This window comes from Opisthocomus hoazin, chromosome 3 (genome assembly GCF_030867145.1).
Source record: "Opisthocomus hoazin isolate bOpiHoa1 chromosome 3, bOpiHoa1.hap1, whole genome shotgun sequence".
Taxonomy (NCBI): Eukaryota; Metazoa; Chordata; class Aves; order Opisthocomiformes; family Opisthocomidae; genus Opisthocomus; species Opisthocomus hoazin.
Window position 1 is genome coordinate 45959618 of NC_134416.1, and position 19679 is coordinate 45979296.

General features: G+C 38.9%; 1 protein-coding gene across 1 annotated transcript in view; it reads right to left on the reverse strand.

Annotated features, from left to right (window-relative positions):
- The window catches only part of RP1 (RP1 axonemal microtubule associated), a 196656-nt gene that overhangs the window by 116852 nt on the left and 60125 nt on the right, over positions 1 to 19679 (reverse strand). Inside the window, exons 21-23 of the mRNA XM_075415269.1 lie at positions 18180 to 18334; positions 15635 to 15693; positions 9700 to 9863 (exon numbers count right to left, since the gene is read on the reverse strand). Of these exons, the coding sequence (XP_075271384.1) occupies positions 9700 to 9863; positions 15635 to 15693; positions 18180 to 18334 (378 nt within the window). The remainder of the gene's footprint in view (positions 1 to 9699; positions 9864 to 15634; positions 15694 to 18179; positions 18335 to 19679) is intronic.

Genomic DNA, 19679 nt, shown 5'->3' on the forward strand with positions numbered 1-19679 from the left:
CCCCCACAGAAGAGAGTCTTGCAGCCCTAATCGGTCACCATTTTCTTGCATCCCTGAGGCCAGCCTGGCACAACTCGGTCTCATAGGATGATATCATGACACATACGCTAGTGGTATAAAGTCTGAACAGAGTCACACTTATGGCCAAAGTAGTAGGCTTTCCTATATTAAAACAGTATGTTAAAGTAAGAGGTGCTAACTGAAGGTACAATTATAACATCAATGCAGTAAAACCATGTACGTCAAAAATATGCTGCTAATACTCACAGCAGAACTACAGCAGCAGACAAAAAGCCCTCTGAAACTAACCACAAATGTAGCCAGGACATAGGCTAAGTTGCCATAATAACCCTGTCACCCAGCTACAAAGCGGAGACCTCTGCAGTGGCTAACTGACTGCTACGGTTGCCTTGCAAATAATTATAGCAATATATTAGAACTCTCAACCTTTATTGCAAACTGAATAAAGTATAGTATTGGCGAACAACAAGGGTGGTGCTGCCTTGAGATCTAGGCACTGGCTGCTGTCTGTGATGCAGAAGTGTTAAAGGGCAATTTAGTAAATACCACACTGAAATCTTGTGACCTCGTGCCCGTGATTAAATTCTGGCATAGCCCCTGTTGAAAGAGGAGCATCACAGCCATCTTTGCATACGATGTTCATTACCATGACTCTCAGCCATGACCAGGAAACTCTCCAACAGTTTTGTCTTCTGAAACATCTAGTCAGTCATTTGACTGTGAAGCAAACTGAAACATTATTGATAAAAACCATCCTGCATATCTATGTTATACAAGTTGGCTAAAATGTGAAGCCATAACTTTCTAAATTGTATTAATTTTATTTATCATATTATGCCAAAGTGCACTTTTTTCAGAAGTCTAAGATGGGAAATATGATTCCAGGTGAATCTACACAGGCTTTCAACAATGTAGCTGATGTTTGGCAGACCACTGGTACAACTGGAGAGAAAAGCTCACAAAAATAAGCAGAGGTTGGATAGCTGTCCAAGAAAGAAAAAAATAAAAAAAAAGAAGAAGCAAGTGGAAAACGGAGAGGGAAATGATGAAGCCCATTCATCAACATGCAGAGATTTCCTGTTACTGGATAAGCAACACAGCAATTCGTCAAACCTAATCAAGTGGAGTTTCAAGGAAAATCAGTAAGGAACAGAAAGCCCTATGCAGACTGTTAGGTTTCTCCAGGAGATGCTCCTAGTTGCAAGCCGTTCAATTAGAGTCACTGCCGTCCTGTTTACCATCTCTAAACATTCCTGCATTTGTGTCTTTCTGTACTTCCAATTTCTCCCTAACATTCACACTCTAAAAGAGGACACAATATAACAAAATCAAGGATATTATACCCATGTACTAAGTGGGAATTTGTCCAAAGTGTCAAGTCAGATGTATTTGCTTGCTTTTGACTACAGGGAGGAAGAGTATAAAGCATCCCTGTCTGCTAGACTGACAAATTATGATTTTTTTAGAGTGGTAAGCTACGCAGAACATACAGGTAATGGCAGATTTCTGAGACTGAAAGGTCTCAAAAATAATTAAAAACACGAAACACTCCTAAACTAATAGCATGTTTAATAATACTTCTGTTTCAGACTAAGCATTTCTGGGTGTTCCTGGGGAAAAAAATATCATGTTTATTCTTGGGTCGAAATTAAGCCAACAATGTCAATGGCAGAGAAGAAATCAGCTGTATACGATATTCTGGAAGGCATATAATACAATTACAAAATTAGTTTCAGCTCCTATTGTAGTTTTGGGTATTGGAACAATTTGTCTTGCTGTCAGATCCAATACCACATTGGTCTCGCAGTGGTATTGACTAGCTAACATGTTACTTTTTGCCAATCGGAATCCTGTCATATGTGTGTCATATTTTGCTCTTGCAGTGAAATGCAGATGAAAATACTCTCATAACACGGCAGAGCTAACGAAATTCTTTTGCCGACATGAACACCATGTCTTGAGGTTGCTCCTTCATTTCCGGTATTGACTAAATTTCCTCAAACTTTTGCATGACTTGAACACAACCTGGCATTTATAAATCTGCTTTTGCAACCAGAACATTCTGTAAAAACTTGTAGAGCAAAGCTGATCTTGTTGCCCTCAGAAACAATATGCTTACAAAAACCATAGTCTAGCTGTTGTGTATTCTGGCACCATGGCTGCAGAAGTAACACTCCATTTTACATGGAAACAGCCTTTCTGACGGAACTGCAATAAACAGCCATGCAAAGAAAAGTGTCCCAGTACTAAAGCATCACTCTGGAAATCAGACAACTAGATTCTATTCCTGGACCTGCTTTAGGCTTCCTGAGAAACACTACATAATTCAGAAGTCCTCTTTGCTTCTCTTTCTAGGCTATACAACAAGGACAACACTTACATGTCTCTCATTGGGAAACTGCAAAGCTCTCTTCATAAATTTTGAGATCCTCAGAAGAAGACACAAGTCCAATATTCTGTATTTTCTCTAAAATTTTCTGTTCATTTTGGGTTCATTGCTATGTTTCCATAACTTTATTGACAGTGTTTTCGCTCAAGGATAATGTGATCTCTCTTACAGTTACCTAGTCTCTCACGTAGTCGTGCAATTTCTGTTGCCACTAGTGGAAGTTGTGCAGACAGAATTAGGGAGGAACAGCAACAAGCTGCTCAGCATATATGTTGTAAACCTACTGAAGAACATGGTCAATATAATAAAGACATTTCTCCACTACACTGTAATTGGATGTTGCAGGTACTCAGACTTTCTAAATGACAAGGACACACAGAGGTAGAAGGCTGAACAGCAGTGTTGCAGCAAAAGTAGCAGCGGGAGGCTAATTTTTGCTGGCCTCTGCAATGGAACATGGGCAAAATCGTCAGACATCTAATCCTCAACCAAAGTACATGGTTAAAGCATTGTGGAGGTTCAAACATCTGTTTATTAAAAATATTAAAAATAGATTTGCAAAGCTTCTTTCTCCCTGTAAGTTCTTCAGCTTGATATGGTAGAGTTTGGACATGGATGGAAATTCAAAGTTGTAAAACTGAAGAGATAACAATTCACGGGTATGAAGCTGCCATTCTGATGTGGCTTATCTGAGCCTTTTACAGAACATGAATAAGAGGTAAACTCCTGCAGAGGCAGCAAACAAGGGCATGAAAACACAGATATCTCACTGAGGTAAAGGAATCTGAAGATCACAAACGTCAGATATACTTATCTTCTTAGGGATTGCCTATTAGAGATGGTTTCTGACAAATGCCAACCTCATGCTTTTCCAGCATAAAATTTTGCAAAACACATCTACAGTTCACTTGTTGGTTGTGACTGTAGACTGTGAAACTCCTTCTGATGTGTCAACCAATTTCCACCAAATTCTGTGAGAAGCTCTAGAGGCAACAGATCTCATACAGACTCCACTTATGTGAGACATTGCCAGCACTTATTAACCTTAATAATATCATTGTGAGTACAATGATAGTAGAAATTCTATTCTCTATGTAGTATTTTTCAGTATCAGTACCAATAGATAATATTGTATTTTATAGTATCAGTACCAATATATATTATTGAGAAAACTGTCCACCACTTTCAAAAGGGTCGTATTTTCAAGCAGAGGTAGCTTTGCCTCAGCCACATCCTTATTCTAAATGTTTGCAAGCAGTTAAACAACATTAGCTCGCTAATCAATACAACTCCATTCTTTGCTCATTGTTACTATTTATTTTCTGTACAAGCATAGGACTAAATTCTCTTCAGAGAATTACCAAAGTCAATGGGAACATTTTCACTGAGCCATGCATTAGAAAACTTGGCCTCCGTTTCTAAATGAGCTATGCAATTACTCTTTTCAGTCCCTAGCATATCTATGATATTTTGAATTGAGTCAGTGTGACCTATTTTCGTGTACTTAAGATGTTTAACTAAGTGAAAAGTGAAGCAAGAGTTCCTTGGCTTAACAAGAGACTGTTCAGTGGAAAGATACTTTCATAAAAGGATGGAAAGGATATGTGTAGTGACTCCATTCGTCTTTTATGTACTAGAACAAGCAGAACAATGTCACTGTATTCTTGTTGTATAGAAAGTATCCTGCAATCTCTTTGAAATAATAAACTCAGGCTAGTATGAAAATTGTTTGGTTAAGTCAGCACTTCAGAAGCAGCTACACCAAAATCCCAGTGTCTAACACAACCCCTAGAGGCTACACTTTGCAGACAGTTATCAATTCCATGTAAGTCCACCTCATCAATAGAATTTCAGAGAAGTCATGTGCAGCAGCTGGATTCCCAAAAGAAAGAGAAATCATTGACTCCATTAGTTTAGCTTCCGCAGCTCTGCATACAATGGAGAAATCTTTGGCAGTAACAAGTATTTTTAAATTGTGAGCATGCAGTTGGTAACTGTTGCCAAAAAATCATCATTAATGTACGTGGTAAAGCACCCAGGGTCCACATATGGTGCTTGCATTTTCCAGATGTCTGAATTCAGCCAATTTCTTAATTGTGGCCAACAAGCTTGTCACAGTTCACACTAACTCAAGAATTAGAATATGTCACAGGTGCTCAGACTGAAACTTGACAGTTGCATGAGAAAGGTGGATATAGGCATGTAAGGAGTAGGATTAAAGGCCACACAAAAATCAGCATCATTTTTTCCCACTTCATACTAGCTTCATTCACAAAAATAAGCTGGGTAAACAAATACTCCTCTCAGTGACAATTAAACTCTTTCTTTTCCAGTCCACTCAAGCTTTTTTAATCCTGTAGCTAGTCCAATATCAATACTCACTCACTTGACCTTCCTACACAGGCTAACAATGTGCTACTATTCACTAAAATGGCTGCCAATTATCTGTTACCAGGTTAATTAGAGAAAGGAAATGTCACATTGTTGTTACCCGCAAAACTAATGATACCAACAGACACCTTGTTTTTTGCACCCTCAAGTACAACAAATGGGAAAATGTTCTAAGACTCACATTAAAGCTCTGGAAGAACTTTTCTTTTACTGTGTGGTTAATTAAATTATGCCAACACCAAATATTTACAGTGTCAGGGTGCCAGTTCTTGAAAGTAAGCACAAAACTCTTGTCTTAGGAGAATGTATCCACTTATATAGCTGAGGCTTTTCTGAGCAATCTGCACTTTTCCAGGTCAGACTAGGAGTATTTTGCTAGATTTGAAAATTTCCAGGGTGCTTAGGTGGGGAGTTAAAACACTCCCTACCAGAGGATGTTAACTGGAATACAGCCTAGCATTGGCTGTAAGAAAGCTCAGCAAAGGTCAGGCCATGCAAGAAAACGTAAGCTTTACTTCATCTTCATCACATGCATGCACATCATGCTAACAGAATGGTGTTGTGGTTGGACAAGTGCACCTTATGTGTGAAGAAGTGATGCATGGTAAGAAAGATTCTGCCGGTGGGCACATGATAAGGCTTCAAAGAATCTGAAGACACACAAAGATTCATTTAAGAAAAGGTACAGAGTAGTCACCTCAGTCCACAACCTAGGAGTAGAACTAGATCTCTGATTTACTTTCTTTTTGGCTGTTGATTCTATAATACCCTGACAGACTATGAACCAGTCTCAGCAATATACATCTGTCACCTCCTGGTGGTTTCACAACAATATTTATCACTTAGGCATGAAGTCATCAGCTCTGAAAAAAAAATTACATCTAACAGTGTCTTCTCTCAACAACATAGGCTACTGTCAGCACATCGGACTTCGACTTTCTCTGTTGCCTTTGTAGGGACTAAAAGATTTTTTGTATAACTTCCTGACATAAATAAGGTCAACTGCCTTCTGGTCTGCAGTAGGAAGAGCGTTGCCAGAGATCAAGATTATTTCCCTCTACTTAGCCCTGATGAGACACATCAGGAGTGCTGTGTCCCATTCTGGGCTCCCCAGTGTAAGACACATGGACATACTGGAAAGAATCCAGTGAAAGGCCATGAGTATGATTAAGGGACTGGAGTATATCTTGCATGAGGAAAGGCTGAAAGAGCTGGCACTGTTTAGCCTGGAGAGGGGAAGGCTCGGGGGAGGATCTTATCAATTTTTACAAATACCTGCTGGGATGGGCTAAAGAAGACAGAGCCAGACTCATGTCAGTGGTATTCAGTGAACAGTCAAGAGGGTAATGGGCTCAGGTTGAAATACCATAAATTCCACTTAAATATATGAGGAAAAAAATGGGTGAGAGTGGTCGAATGTTGGAACAAATTACGCAGAGAGGTTGTAGAGTGGGACATATTCAAAACCTGACTGGAAAATGCCTTAAGCAACTTACTATATCTGGCCCTGCTTTGAGCAAGGGGCTGGACTAGGTAATCTTCAGTCATCCTTTCTAATGTCAACTACTCTTAATTCTGCTGCACTTACTGCAATGGCATCACCTTATTGACATAATTATCCCTAGGGTGAGAACTAGATTCAACATTGCTAGTAGTAAGAAATCCTATAATGCACAGCGAAAATAATTTTTGCAGAAGATAGAACTGTTAAAGGGGTGCCAAAGAGCTGGCCATATAAAGTAAGGGCCATCAAGAACTTTATCACTTTATCATCTCCTGTTTCAATGCAAGATAAATTGATCTCATCTTGTTTAGCATAAGGCCTGTACTGTAAACAGTGTCTATTCTCTTTATAAAGTTGTAGAGCCCAAACACAAAAAATTACTTCTAAGATCAAGAGTGAGAGAATAAGCCAAATACTAGTCATACCACTCACTTCTGAAAAGTGAGATGATGGGAGGCATAAGAATGTGAATAGACTAGAAAATGACTGAAGGAAGGGAAAGCAAGAGCACGGATTAGTAAAGGCAGAAACTGGATTTGGGCATTTGACATGGGAAGGTGGGCACACTCTTATCAGGGCGACCTTTAACAAAGGAAACTAGTGTCACAAAATTTCAGAAACAATCACCTGAAGACTACTTGGGGCCTAAACGGACAGCATAACCTGGGAGAGAGGAGTGACTGAAGAGAGACAGATATGGGGGTTTTAATATTTATTTATCTTGGACTTGTGTTGCCATGAAATAGAAAATAAAAAGAAGTTTATATATATATATGGCTGAAATATTAAACCTGAAATTGAGTGCATAAGGTTCTCTCAAGAAACTACCTGAAAAGGGAAAGGTGTATATACATATATATACACTCCATACTGCAGTACTCTATACTACAGAATTACTGAACAAGTAGCACCGTGTTCACTCACTCTCATTTCTTGAAGACGAGATGAATTATGTTGTTCTCCAAGATTGTTTGTGAGCTCTTCATGATCCTTCTATGTTGTTCTCTTGGAATAAGTTAAATTTTGCTTCACACACAGCCTGTAGCTGATGGAGATTGTTTTACATACTTCTCTCTTTTGTCTTGGTAAGGATTGAGGTTTGTGTTGTTATGGTATACGTTTTGTAGAGAGACGGACAGTTTCAAGTGGAGTTAAAGCCAGCAATATGACTGTTTTATCTGCCTTAAGTGTATCTGACTAAAGCCTGGGTTTCTCTAAGTTTTATTCTACTGTTTCTGGACCAAAATATCGATTATGGCAAACACGGACAGCTGGAACATAGCAGGACACAAACTATGCCCAGCTTTTGGGCATATAATCTTCTGCTTATATCTGTGACTAAAGGGATTTTGAAATGAGATGGTACTTTGGTTATTTTTGTGGGACATGACTCTGATTTATCTTTTCTGTTATACTATGCTGAACTCTTGCAGCTCCCTGCATCAGCTAACACTTTCTTTAAACAGGGGGGGTTACCTGGAGTTTAAATAGCCTTCTAATATGCAGTACATCCCTACACAAAGGCTGCAAATCAAGCATCATTTAGTCAAGATCTTCCCCAATGTACTTAACAGGTTAAACTGTTGTAACATAAAGCAATAGGGGCTAACCAATTTTTCTGCAACTCCAGTTTTTAGCAATATATATGTTACTACATAGAGCTCTTAATGTTGAAAAACTGCATTTACAAATCCATGAAATATTTGGAGAACACAGGTTGGTTTCTTTTTGGATTAATAACAAACTCAGCTACCTTATTAAACTGAGATATTTAAAGGAAAAAAAAAAGAGGGAAAAGGAAGTAAAATTACTTTATCTGTTCTTTTCTTTCTCTCCCCATTGATCAGCATTGACTGAAAGTTAATGGTCTTGAGAAATAATGTATGGACAGTAATCTGGTCAACCTTGAAGCTTTGATGATGTGGTTAGAATTCATGAAGAAGCCTCCTCAAGAATCTCTGAATTTTAAAGGTCTCATTACACATGAATTTAAAAGTTGATTACATGACTAGATTTTATAAAAATTGTAAGTTTTACTCCTTAGTCCAGATTCATCACACTTACTTGCACCAAAGTGCTGTGCCTAGCCTCAGAGCCTCTTCCAAGCCTTCAGGGTAGGTCACCAAAGAAAAACATCAGGCACAAAGACCCAGACACAGCGTAGAAGACCTAAACCTGGGTGCTAGTGTGGATAGCAACAGATCACCAGAGCTCCTGGACCAGGTATCAGGTCTTGCTCTGATGCTGGGAGGATAAAAATGATGCTTTGAGAAACCTACTGTTCCTTCCAAGGAGGAAGAAAGCAGACAAATGTTCTCGATACTTCCCTCAATGAACTGAATAAGTGAATAAGAACTTGCTGTCAGACAACACAACCAGCTGAATAAATATCCAAGCTGCTCATCTAGCCCAAATGGTTTGAAAAGGAACACTTAAATTTAGTCTTCAGGCAAACACTAATTTCATCTCCCTGTTTTGATATGAGAAAAATCTTAAACCAGCACCAGCATTACCTGAAAACTTTAGCCAAGTTACTTTCAACTTAAATAAATGTAAGGGGAAAGACCACTATTGACTTGCCTTTGCAAGAACATGCATATTTATACTTCAAACTGGAAAACAAAGATTTTAAAAATCAGAGAAACTTCCTGTCCTATCTGTCACTGATTCTCCATGCATAAAATATTTCAACCTAAATGACATATCACATGTTTAATGATTGCAACATGTAGAGGCACTACAGGAACTGCAGGAAATTGTAGGAATTACAGGAACTTGGAGAAGCCCTAGCAAACACCATACTTCTGAAGCACATCTCAGAGGTTTCTCTGAAGAAGAGAGAAATCTCCCCACTTGCTCGGAGAAGTAGGACATCACTAGTCTAAATCACCTGAGTTAACTTACCCAGTATGATTGAGTCAGGTCCCTAGTCATCCCCCCTTCTTTCTTACTTTCTCCAAGAAAAGGTTCACACAACACTGTGCTTCAGTGGAAGTCTGAGGAAGCCCACAGAAGAATTTACAGTAGACGCTTCCAAAGACAGATATGCAACATAAGCCATAGCTAGGACTATCTTATTACATTAATGCAAAGAACAAGCAAAGAAAGTTTTTTCTGCCTCTGCAAATGTAAAACATCTGGTTAAAAGTAGTACATCAAGCAGATGCAGATATGAAGCAGATTCTGAGAGAGGCATGTCTGCTCGATGCAGTTCTGAATACATTTGCTGATTCAAATCTTACCGTCATAAAAGTCAGCCACTTCCTCAGAAATACTTAAGGATCCTCACATATTGGTTTGAGTCCTCTTTATTACCGCTATTATCCAGTTTTGAGAAAAGCTATTTTGCATATGTTTTGAATTCTCCCGTGTTTATATAATAGCCATATTGTACCTTAAATGTATCTTCACTGTTGGGACTAAACAGCTGGTGTTTCCCAGATCCCAAAATAATAGGACCAGAAGCTTTGTGTTCTCCATAAGCATAAAGGGATACTGTTGCTGTTGTGCCAGCTGTTTCAAAATCCCCAGTGACTACAGTAATCTTCCAATCTCCCTCTGTAAAGTAAAAAAAAAAATCAAAATGCTTTTATAACTGCTACTGATATGTAGCTAGTTACTTGAAAGTCATAAATAAAAGCATAGTTTAGCCCAGGGACCATAAATACTATGCATGTAAAAGGTAATGAAGTTGGGAGAGGCAAGAAAAGATTGGCTAAATACTACATCATTCATACTCATCTTAGGCAAGTTGTGTAATTTCAAAGATTTAGGAGGTTTGCAGCATACTAAAGCTGGAAATGTGAACACAGAGCCTAGTGAGATTTCTAGTGATAACCCTGTGGGTCGTCACAGAAAAAGCCCAACTTCCAGAATCTGGGTTATGACAACAAGTATAACCAATAAATGCAACAAGAAAAAGTATCAGAGCATCCCAATTAAGTTGTTATGGGTTTGCATGGCAAGGTTTTGGTAGCAGGGGAGCTATAGGGGTGGATTCTGTGAGAAGCTGCGAGAAGCTTCCCCCATGTCTGATAAAGCCAGTGCCAGCTGGCTCTAAGATGAACCCACCTCTGGCCAAGGCCAAGCCAATCAGCGATGATGGTAGCACCTCTGTGATAACATAGTTAAGAAAGGGAAGAAAAAATCTCTGGGGTGAGACAGCAGTTAGAGAGAGGAGTGAGACGATGTGAGAGAAACAACTCTGCAGACACCAAGGTCAGTGAAGAAGGAGGGGGAGGGGGTGCTCAAGATGCCAGAGCAGAAAGCCTTCCCTTGCAACTCGTGATGATGACCATGGTGAGGCAGACTGTCCCCCTGCAGTCCATGGAGGTCCACGGTGGAGCAGATATCCACCTGTAGCTGGTGGAAGGGACCCCACGCTGGAGCAGGTGGATGCCTGAAGGAGGCTGTGACCCTGTGGGGAGCCTGCGCTGGAGCAGGCTCCTGACAGGATCTGCAGACCCATGCAGAGAGGAGCCCACGTCAGAGCAAGTTTGCTAGCAGGGCTTGTGACCCCGTGGGGGACCCACACTGGAGCAGCCTGTTCCTGAAGGACTGCACCCCGTGGAAGGGACCCACACTGGGGCAGTTCATGAAGAGCTGCAGCCCATGGGAAGGACTCACGTTGAGAAGTTTGTGGAGAACTGTCTCCCGTGAGAAGAACCTTCATGCTGGAGCAGGGGAAGAGTGTGAAGAGTCCTCCCCCTGAGGAGGAAGGAGTGGCAGAGAAAATTTGTGATGAACTGACCATAACCCGCATTCCTCAGGAGTGAAGCTGAGCCTGGGAAGAAGGGAGGGGTGGGGGGGAGGTGTTTTAAGATCTGTTTTGTTTTCTCACTATCCTACTCTGATTTGATTGGTGATGAATTAAACTCCCCTTTCTCCCAAAGTTGTCTGTTTTGTCCGTGATGGTAATTGGTGAGTGATCTCTCCCTGTCCTTGTCTCAACCCTCGAGCCTTTCATCATATTTCCTCTCCCCTGTCCAGCTGAGGAGGGGGAGTGATAGAGCAGTTTTAGTGGGCACCTGGCATTTATCCAGGCCAAACCAAAACATAAGTACAATTTCTTCTCATTTTATGTTGATGTAGCACATCAACAAGAGATCTGTTTGCCTGGGTGGAGGCATGACATTGAGATGAGCATGAAAAAAAAAAGATTTTGGAGAAAATTCTGACACTAGATGAGGACTCTTTAGAAAATCATTTTATATAAAACTTCCCTGATGCTAAAATGTCATCTCTGCCGCTATACAATGCACACAAGTTATTTAAATATCTGAAAGCAGCTTAATATAAATCTTATTTTAAAAAAGAACAATTCATAACTGGAAAATGCATTTCTACATCTGAAAAGCTGGGATCACATGCTCTACAACCCTCTTTTGATTGCAGCTTTTTGCCTGTATGGAATGAGTTCCATTTAGTGACTTAAATTCATTCTGTGCAAGGCAAACAACAAATGAAATACCAAGCCACAGTCATCTTATAAATAAATGCCACAGTGTACACTGCAGTTTTATTAATAGAAAGCTGTCTGTTAATGCTTGCATGAATTAAATCTGTTGTCTGACAGAAGTATTTATCTTGGGCCAGCCCCATTATCCCTCGGTAATTTGCCCCACAAAGACGGAACTGGAGCAGGAAGTTTGATCTTCTGTTTTCCAAATTGCTGAGGTCTGGCTGATGCCTGGTTTTGGAATATCATAGATTTTTACATACACATAAATACACAGCTGGGTATTCAGAAAACAGCAACAGCTCATGTGGTCTACTCTATCAAACCTGGCCAGCAGGTCGAGGGAGGTGATCTTCCCGCTGTACTCCACTCTGGTGACATCCCACCTGGAGCACTGCATCCAACTCAGGACCCCAGCACAAGAAAGACCTAGACCTCTTAGAGTGGGTCCAGGGGAAGGCCATTAAAACGGTCAGAGGGCTGGCTGGAACACCTCTCCTGTGAAGAAAGGTTGTTCAGCCTGGAAAATAGCAGGTTCCAGGTAGAACTTATTGCAGCCTTTCAATATATAAAGGGGGCTTATAAGAAAGACAAAGACTTTTTAACAAGGCCTGTAGTGACTGTACAAGGGGGAATGGTTTTAAATTGAAAGAGGGTAGATTTAGATAGGGCATAAGGAAGAAATCTTTTTCAATGAGGGTGGTAATACACTGGAACAGGTTGCCCAGAGAAGTTGTGGATATTCCATCACTGGAATTGTTCAAGGCCAGGCTGGATGGGGCTTTGAGCAACCTGCTGCAGTGAAAGATGCCCCTGTCCATGGCAGGGGGCTGGACAAGATGATCTTTAAAGATCTGTTCCAACCAAAACCATTCTATGACTCTACAAAGGAAATGAATCATCTATTTCCACTAAAAATTATAAGACTCAGCTTGTAAGAAACTCTTTTGTGCCTTTGGTAATTTTCTTTTTCGCAGCTTTCTCTATAGACCCACTTTCTTGACAAAAGAACCATAGCACCAGGCTACAAAAAGGTCAACATCAATTAGAAGGATGAAAAGCCTCTATATTCTGAAGGCAGAAACAAAGAGCGTAAGGCAGGGGCTCCCTGCCCCATAGAGGACCTCATTTACCAAAAAAGTCAGCCGCTTCTGTTTTCAAACAGTATAATATTAATTCCTTAAAGACAAAGTTTCTTTGGACCACTTGACAGGAAAATAAGGACAATCTAATTTTCAAGTGCTTATGAAGAATGGTGCAGACAAAAAATATGACCCACTACTCCTCTTAGAAATTCAAAAGTCATTCAGAAACAAATATTCATTTTAAAGCAGGCAAATGCATTTTCCTTTTGACTTATTGATTGTCCGATTTATTGTACCTCAAGTGATTTTGATGGCCTTTTTCTATTCTATCATCCTCTCCAAGTCTCTCTTTTGTTAAGTAATGCAATTTCAAAACAATGCAGTTTGTACTCTTGAGACTGCATATTCTAGCTAGCTCAACTCGTGCCTCCAAAGGAAAAATGTAGTATCAGTAAACTATTTGGCACACAAGGACAAATCTTAAGGTAAAAAAGGAAATTAAACTTCTCCCAAAACATGGTAAAAAAGTTTTGGTTTGCACTCCTCTATACTGTCTTTAAGGCTTTTTCTTTTTCTGGAAACAGACAGGACTTTGTGTTTGAAGGACAATGTGGGTATAGGAGGAGAATCATAAAATTTCCAATATCTTTGATGCCAGAAATCCTTACTGCGTTCCTGCATGCTTCCGAATAGAAACTGGAAATAGTAAGAATTACAAACACATTATTCTCATTTTCCTTGGCATAAAAAGCTGGGGTTTGTTCTGCTAAGGTAGAATACCAACAATTCTTTAATGACTGAAGAGCAATACACACTAAGGAGAAAAGAATACAGAAAAACGTGTAATGAAGTGACTTTCACTTAGCATACATGGATAAAAGGTGCAACATGACACAAGTATGCCCTTGGGGACATCAGAAAGTGAGACCTTACCACAGATGACTTTTTTTTTTCTAGGATATTAGAAACTATACAATACACTACAAAGTTCTACTTCCCAGAAAAAAAAGAATTCTGTGTTATAAAAAAAAAAGTGATATAGAATGAAAATTAGATATTTAAAAAAGCTCATGGGAAAAAAAGTGAACTAAATCACAGATCAACCACTCGGCCAGGAACTGGAGCAGTCCCTGTAGGTGTGGGATACACAGCTTCAAGCCTCCTTCCCGCTGTTCCATATTTCAGCATGTGCCCCAAACAAGAGGCTATTTGGTGTGTGTGTGTTTGGCTACCTAACTCTGATGGAGACATTTACAACAAATCCACCTTGCGTTTCCATGACACATGTCTGTTTTGACAGAAACTTATGTTTTGTCAACGACATATCGGAGCAGTTCTTCTGGACAGCACAAAGACATCCCTCTCACAGGGTCAGGATGAGAGTGCTGTGAACAAAATGTTCACTGCAAGACCAAGCCCATCTCTACTGAAGATAAGCCTGTTCACTCCTGCTCTTTGTCATCTCTTGTTCGACTTTTGGGGCAATTTTTATCTGCTGCAATTTTCACTGTGTAATCAGACAAGCACAGCTTGAGTGACACAGCGTAGAGCTCCAGCTGTAGGTGCAGAAAGGACTGAGCAGACTGATCTGTTCTACGTAAAAGAGGATCTCTAGGTGCAGGCCCTATGGAAGCCAGGCATGCAGAACAGCTAAGGGACAAAGAGTGATGAACAGATGGAAAATGAATGCCTTCTGAAAAAGGCACAGAAAGGAAGAAGGGCAAATATACTTGTGATTCAAAATAAAGCTTATAATAGAGGGTGATTTGAATATGATTTGTAAAATAACTGGGTACAAATTAACTACTTGCCATAGGGATGCTATCTAAGACAAGGTGTTTGGGTCTTCATGGATATCCTGACTGATATAATAAATTATGAATGAACATTTTCAAACTTTCTCCCAACAACTTCTAAATTATCATTCAACCTACAGCATGAAGTACTTCTCACAGCTGTGAAAATGTTATGTTTTATTAAGAAATACAATTTCATCTGCACTGGTTGCAAGGACAGCAGTCAAGCTGAATAAACATGAAATCATAGGTAAAACAGAAAATGAAAATATGATGGTGAAAACAGAACTATATATAGCCCAGGAGAAAGAATCATGGTTTTAAATGTTAACTATAAGAAACTGAAATTAAGATAGATCAACAATAAGTACTAGAAAAATACGAATTTTCAAGCAAACAGAGAGAAAATTAACATTGTGGAAGAAAAAATGACAGAATTAACAGAAAGCATAAACCAAGTGACTTATTGTTTAAATTAAAATGTGAAGTTCCGAGTTTACTAAAATGTTCAAACAGTATGTTGTAATTAATGTTTTAACATAAATACAAATGGCAACAAATGTGTAAAGCAATTAGCTCTGAAACAGAAACAGTCTTCATTAAAGACAGAAGACTAGAGCAGCATTTACCATTTGCTTCTTGCATTTTCAGCTGTTGATTCATTTCACATTCTGAAAAAAAAACATTTAATAAAAGATCTATGATTTAACATTAAAGAAAGGATTTGAAAGAAGAGACGAAAAAGACATTCTGTGATTCTAGTCAATGTGGGAAAACTTTCCTTCTCATTCATTCCCACTTTACTTTTTCACTATCACCTATATCCATTATACAATGCACACACAAAAGTACATTCTCTCAGAAACATAACAGAGGAAGCTGCAAAATGGTTAACTCTCATATTTAAAGAGTAAATTCAACCCAGATTTCTTCAAAGAAAAATATTGCAAATTACTGATCTTACTTCCATAAAGTTACAGTAAACCTTACCCTGAGGGTACAGCTCAATTTCTGAATGAATTACACCTTCGGACATAAATGGAAGCCACCTAAGATAACAGAGAAAATAAGAAAGCAGGTAGTTCTCCAGCATATTACCATGTAACTGAATGATCCACATCTTTTTTTCATACTGCATATATATAATAGGAAAGGATGTCTATCTCTAAAATAATTAGTATTTGATTTGATAGATGTTAAAGCAGAAGTTATTTGACACAACAAAGAATATAATTTGTGCAAAGGTAAGAGCTGTGTAAGTGTAAAATATACCTGTGTCAGATTAAGAGACTCACGTGTCTTGACTGCACTTATTTGTACAGCTAAACAGAAGAATATGGCACAGAACATTTTTTTCAGTACTATGGGTTGAGTGCTAAGTACAATTTGAATGTGTCTGTTGCAGCATTTCTTAAAATCAAAGTTCAGTGTTAAAAACAAGGATAGAACCAAATACTGTTCTTCCTTATTTGTCCTGCAAATTGAGGACAGATAGCTGAGTCTGAAAAAGTACAAATTAAGGCAAACATTGGTCAGGTTTCTTAGTGATGTTACACTAGGCTACAGATAATTTTGAAACCTTTTATTCAGAACATGGATTACCAACTCTTTTAGCTTCATCCTGCTTCATAAAAAATCAGATGGTTTTCTACAGAAAAAAAAAATAATTAGCAAGCTTCTGGGCTGTTCGTTTTTATTCACTCTGTATGCTTCCATTCACTTCCCAGGAATGATCTAAACCGTTCAGTCTTCTATGAAGCCTACTGAGAATCCAGTATAAACTGGTCAGGATGAGTCCAGAGCAACGTTTGAAGACTCCTTGGTTTTTGTCTCGAAAATATTAGCAGCCAATTCATAGAAGAACTAGCACCTAAGGAATAAATTTTGTCTTACTAGACAACTACTTATTTATACCATTTCTGCTAAAACCTGACCACACAGGTGTCTTCTGCAATCCTAGGTACGAGAAAGTGTCGATCTGTAACTAACAAATACTGTGTAACTGAAATCCAGTGAGAACTATTAGATGTTCAGAAACTAATATCAGATTTTTAAGTCAGATAAAATACTGATGTTTCCTTGGCTAAATGAGAAAAAGATACAACATTGTGTTCATACCCCAAATCACAAATTATCAATGTAAAATAAAGCTGTGAGGCTGAGGATTAAGAAATCAGAGAGCTTTCTGGAGAGCAAAACGGCCTCCCCCCCCACCTTGAATAGAGCACACTGCTTCAGCTTTACATTTTGGCCAATGTGGAGGTGTCCCCTTACCCCTGCCACCAACATATGTTAACCCTTTCTCAGTGGCAGTGTTTCCCAGAAGAAAAGTTAGGGATGAAAAAATCCTCTCTCTGTTTCTTCTTGGCAGTGTCTGTCACTGAATAATATCTGCTGGTCAACATCTGGTGTTAATTATCACAGAATTAATACAGCAAAGTGCCCTGATATGCATCATCCCTAAGCTGTGTTACCCACTGGAGGACAGCTATGGCACAGAGGTGATATTTCATGACTGATGTAGGCATCTGGACTGATTGCTCTGCAGAACTTCCATTAGGAAATTTTCTCTCTATGTTTTTAGAAAGGTGGCAACCACAGCAGCAACAACGGCTGGTCTGCATCCAAATCTACTCCAGAGAAATCATCAGTCTTATACCACTATTTAAAAACATGTTACTGATTGAAGAAGAAAGATCTCAGTTTTAAAGAGTTTTATCAATGTGAGAGAGCATCTTTATTCCTGGTTTTGAGGATGTGACACCAAGAGTTGCAAGAAGCTATTTAAGGTTATGTAAAAAATTAATAAAAATCCAGATAGAAAAAATAGGCTTCCTGTATTTATAAATATTATTAATCAATGAAATATTATTAATTAGTTGAATATTGTTTATTCTAGTGACTTGTGACATGGTCACGTTGTTTCTCTACACTTCCTTCATTTCACTCGAATGATGCACGCGCCCATAAGACAGACTGCAAAACTGGAAACTCCAAATGTGTGGTTAACGTAATGTTTTTCCAAACACGCAAAATGCAATATATATCAATTGGCTTTTAAGATTCTCCTTTAATAACTTCAATGGAACCGCCACAGAATAATTCTGACTTCTGGGCATCACATTTGTCTCTCTAGCAATGCCGTTTTTTAAAAAGAAAGTGAATGCTGCTTCTGGATGGCAAATCTTTTTTATTTCCCATTTAAAAATGCACTTAATTCAGAATGTTTTTGTGTGCTTTATCCTTCCTTCCTGAATAGATGTCACACTTATAGCACTGATCCTTGTATGATAAGGCTGCATTGTACAATCTAGTAACACAGCCACAATATAATCATTTAACCTTTGCTAAGGACCATACAGCATATTAATTCAAGCAATCTGTTCTGGAACAACACATTTTGTGGATTTTATGAAACTGCAAAATAATCCAAATTTGCCTTTGCCTGGAAAATTCATAGTTAGTACATTGCTTGGCGTCATACTGTTAGTGACACGTATTCAAGAATATTTAAGAATGTTGTTGTAAAAACTACCTTTCACAATTGAAAACATATTCCAAGTTGTTCTCCGCTTCCCTGACAATGACTTTATCACAGTACCAGTACTGGGACTTGGTGTCAGCCTCACAGCGCAACAGCACCTTCTGCAGCTTTCCAAGAGATACAGCTTCCACTTCAAAAGCGTTGATCTAGAAGACAGAGACAGCACTCCGCAATTTGCCACCACCAAGTCAGTCTGAAACTTGAAGTATTTTAAAAGCCTAATTAACTCTCATGGCGTAGAAAGATTCCCGTTGTTTTTAATGACAGCTGGACTGCATTCAAAGTGTTTGGATCTGCAAAGTTGAATGTCTTTTGGTTGTGTATGGGAGTAAAAGAGAAAATATAACTAAAATCAGACTGCAGTACGAATCCCAAATAAATTGATTTTTCAGCCATTACCCAAAACGCTGCACATAACCCTTCACTACTATTTCAATAGCTCGCCATTTACAATTATTCTTCTCTAGGTAAGAACAAGTTAAAGCTATTATTTTCTTTGCTGATATTTATTTAAAACACAGATTTCCTCATCCTTTTCTCTTTTTGGTCTCACCTCCTCTATTTATATTTTTTCCTGCTGGAAGAGACTGAAATCTGACATGTCACTTTCCCCTTGTTATTCATTTAGGCTGAGCTTACAATTGGCAAATTTGTTTTCATAGGAGCATGAAGCTGATCAGGTGAAAGGTTCACATTGGTAGTTTTCTGTTGCAGTAAAAAGCCCATAGCTTTCTTTCTCTAAATGTAATGGTCCGGGTAACACTTCTCAGTAAAAAGAAAATGAAGGCAAGAACTACACTGCAAAATTCATATCAGTAAAGTTCTCAGCCCTTAGCAAACGGCAGAATTGAGACAGCCTGTGCAATTTTAGTTCTCCCTTGTGTATATGTAATATATGATCACAAACTATTACCTCTGCAGGATCCCTGCCTCACATTGTGCACAGGCAGGACCGTAGCTTTTTAATACATGATTTTATCTTCATTATCTTGATGACTCCGTGCAGTATTTACCGCAACCACCCAAGAAGTTCAGTGAAGCGGAACTGATTTCCCCAGTGACTTCACATTTGCACTTTTTCCCAAGTGCCCCAGTTGTCTGCAAACGCTGAATTCTATTTTTCAAAAGGCCGTCTGCCTAATATTTCATTGTATCTATATAGCTAAAGCACAGAGATCATTGCCAAAAGCTGTCAAGATACAAAGTAATTTGGGTGCTCAGCCGAAACAGAGGGGTTAATTTATCAGCATATTTAGCATTTCAAAGCACGCACTATGTCCAGAGCAGAACTCTCTCTGAACAAACTGCAGTTACAGCTATGGTTGTCCAGAAAAGTTAAACTGGTTAGGCAGCAAAACAGAAGCATACAAAAACTGGTCACTCAGGGAAGTTTTACTAAGTGATTTGCCCAATGTCATGTAGCATATCTGTGGTGCGGATCAAATGAACACGTTCAAGTCAGCACTCAGCTATCTCTGTCACAAAATGATA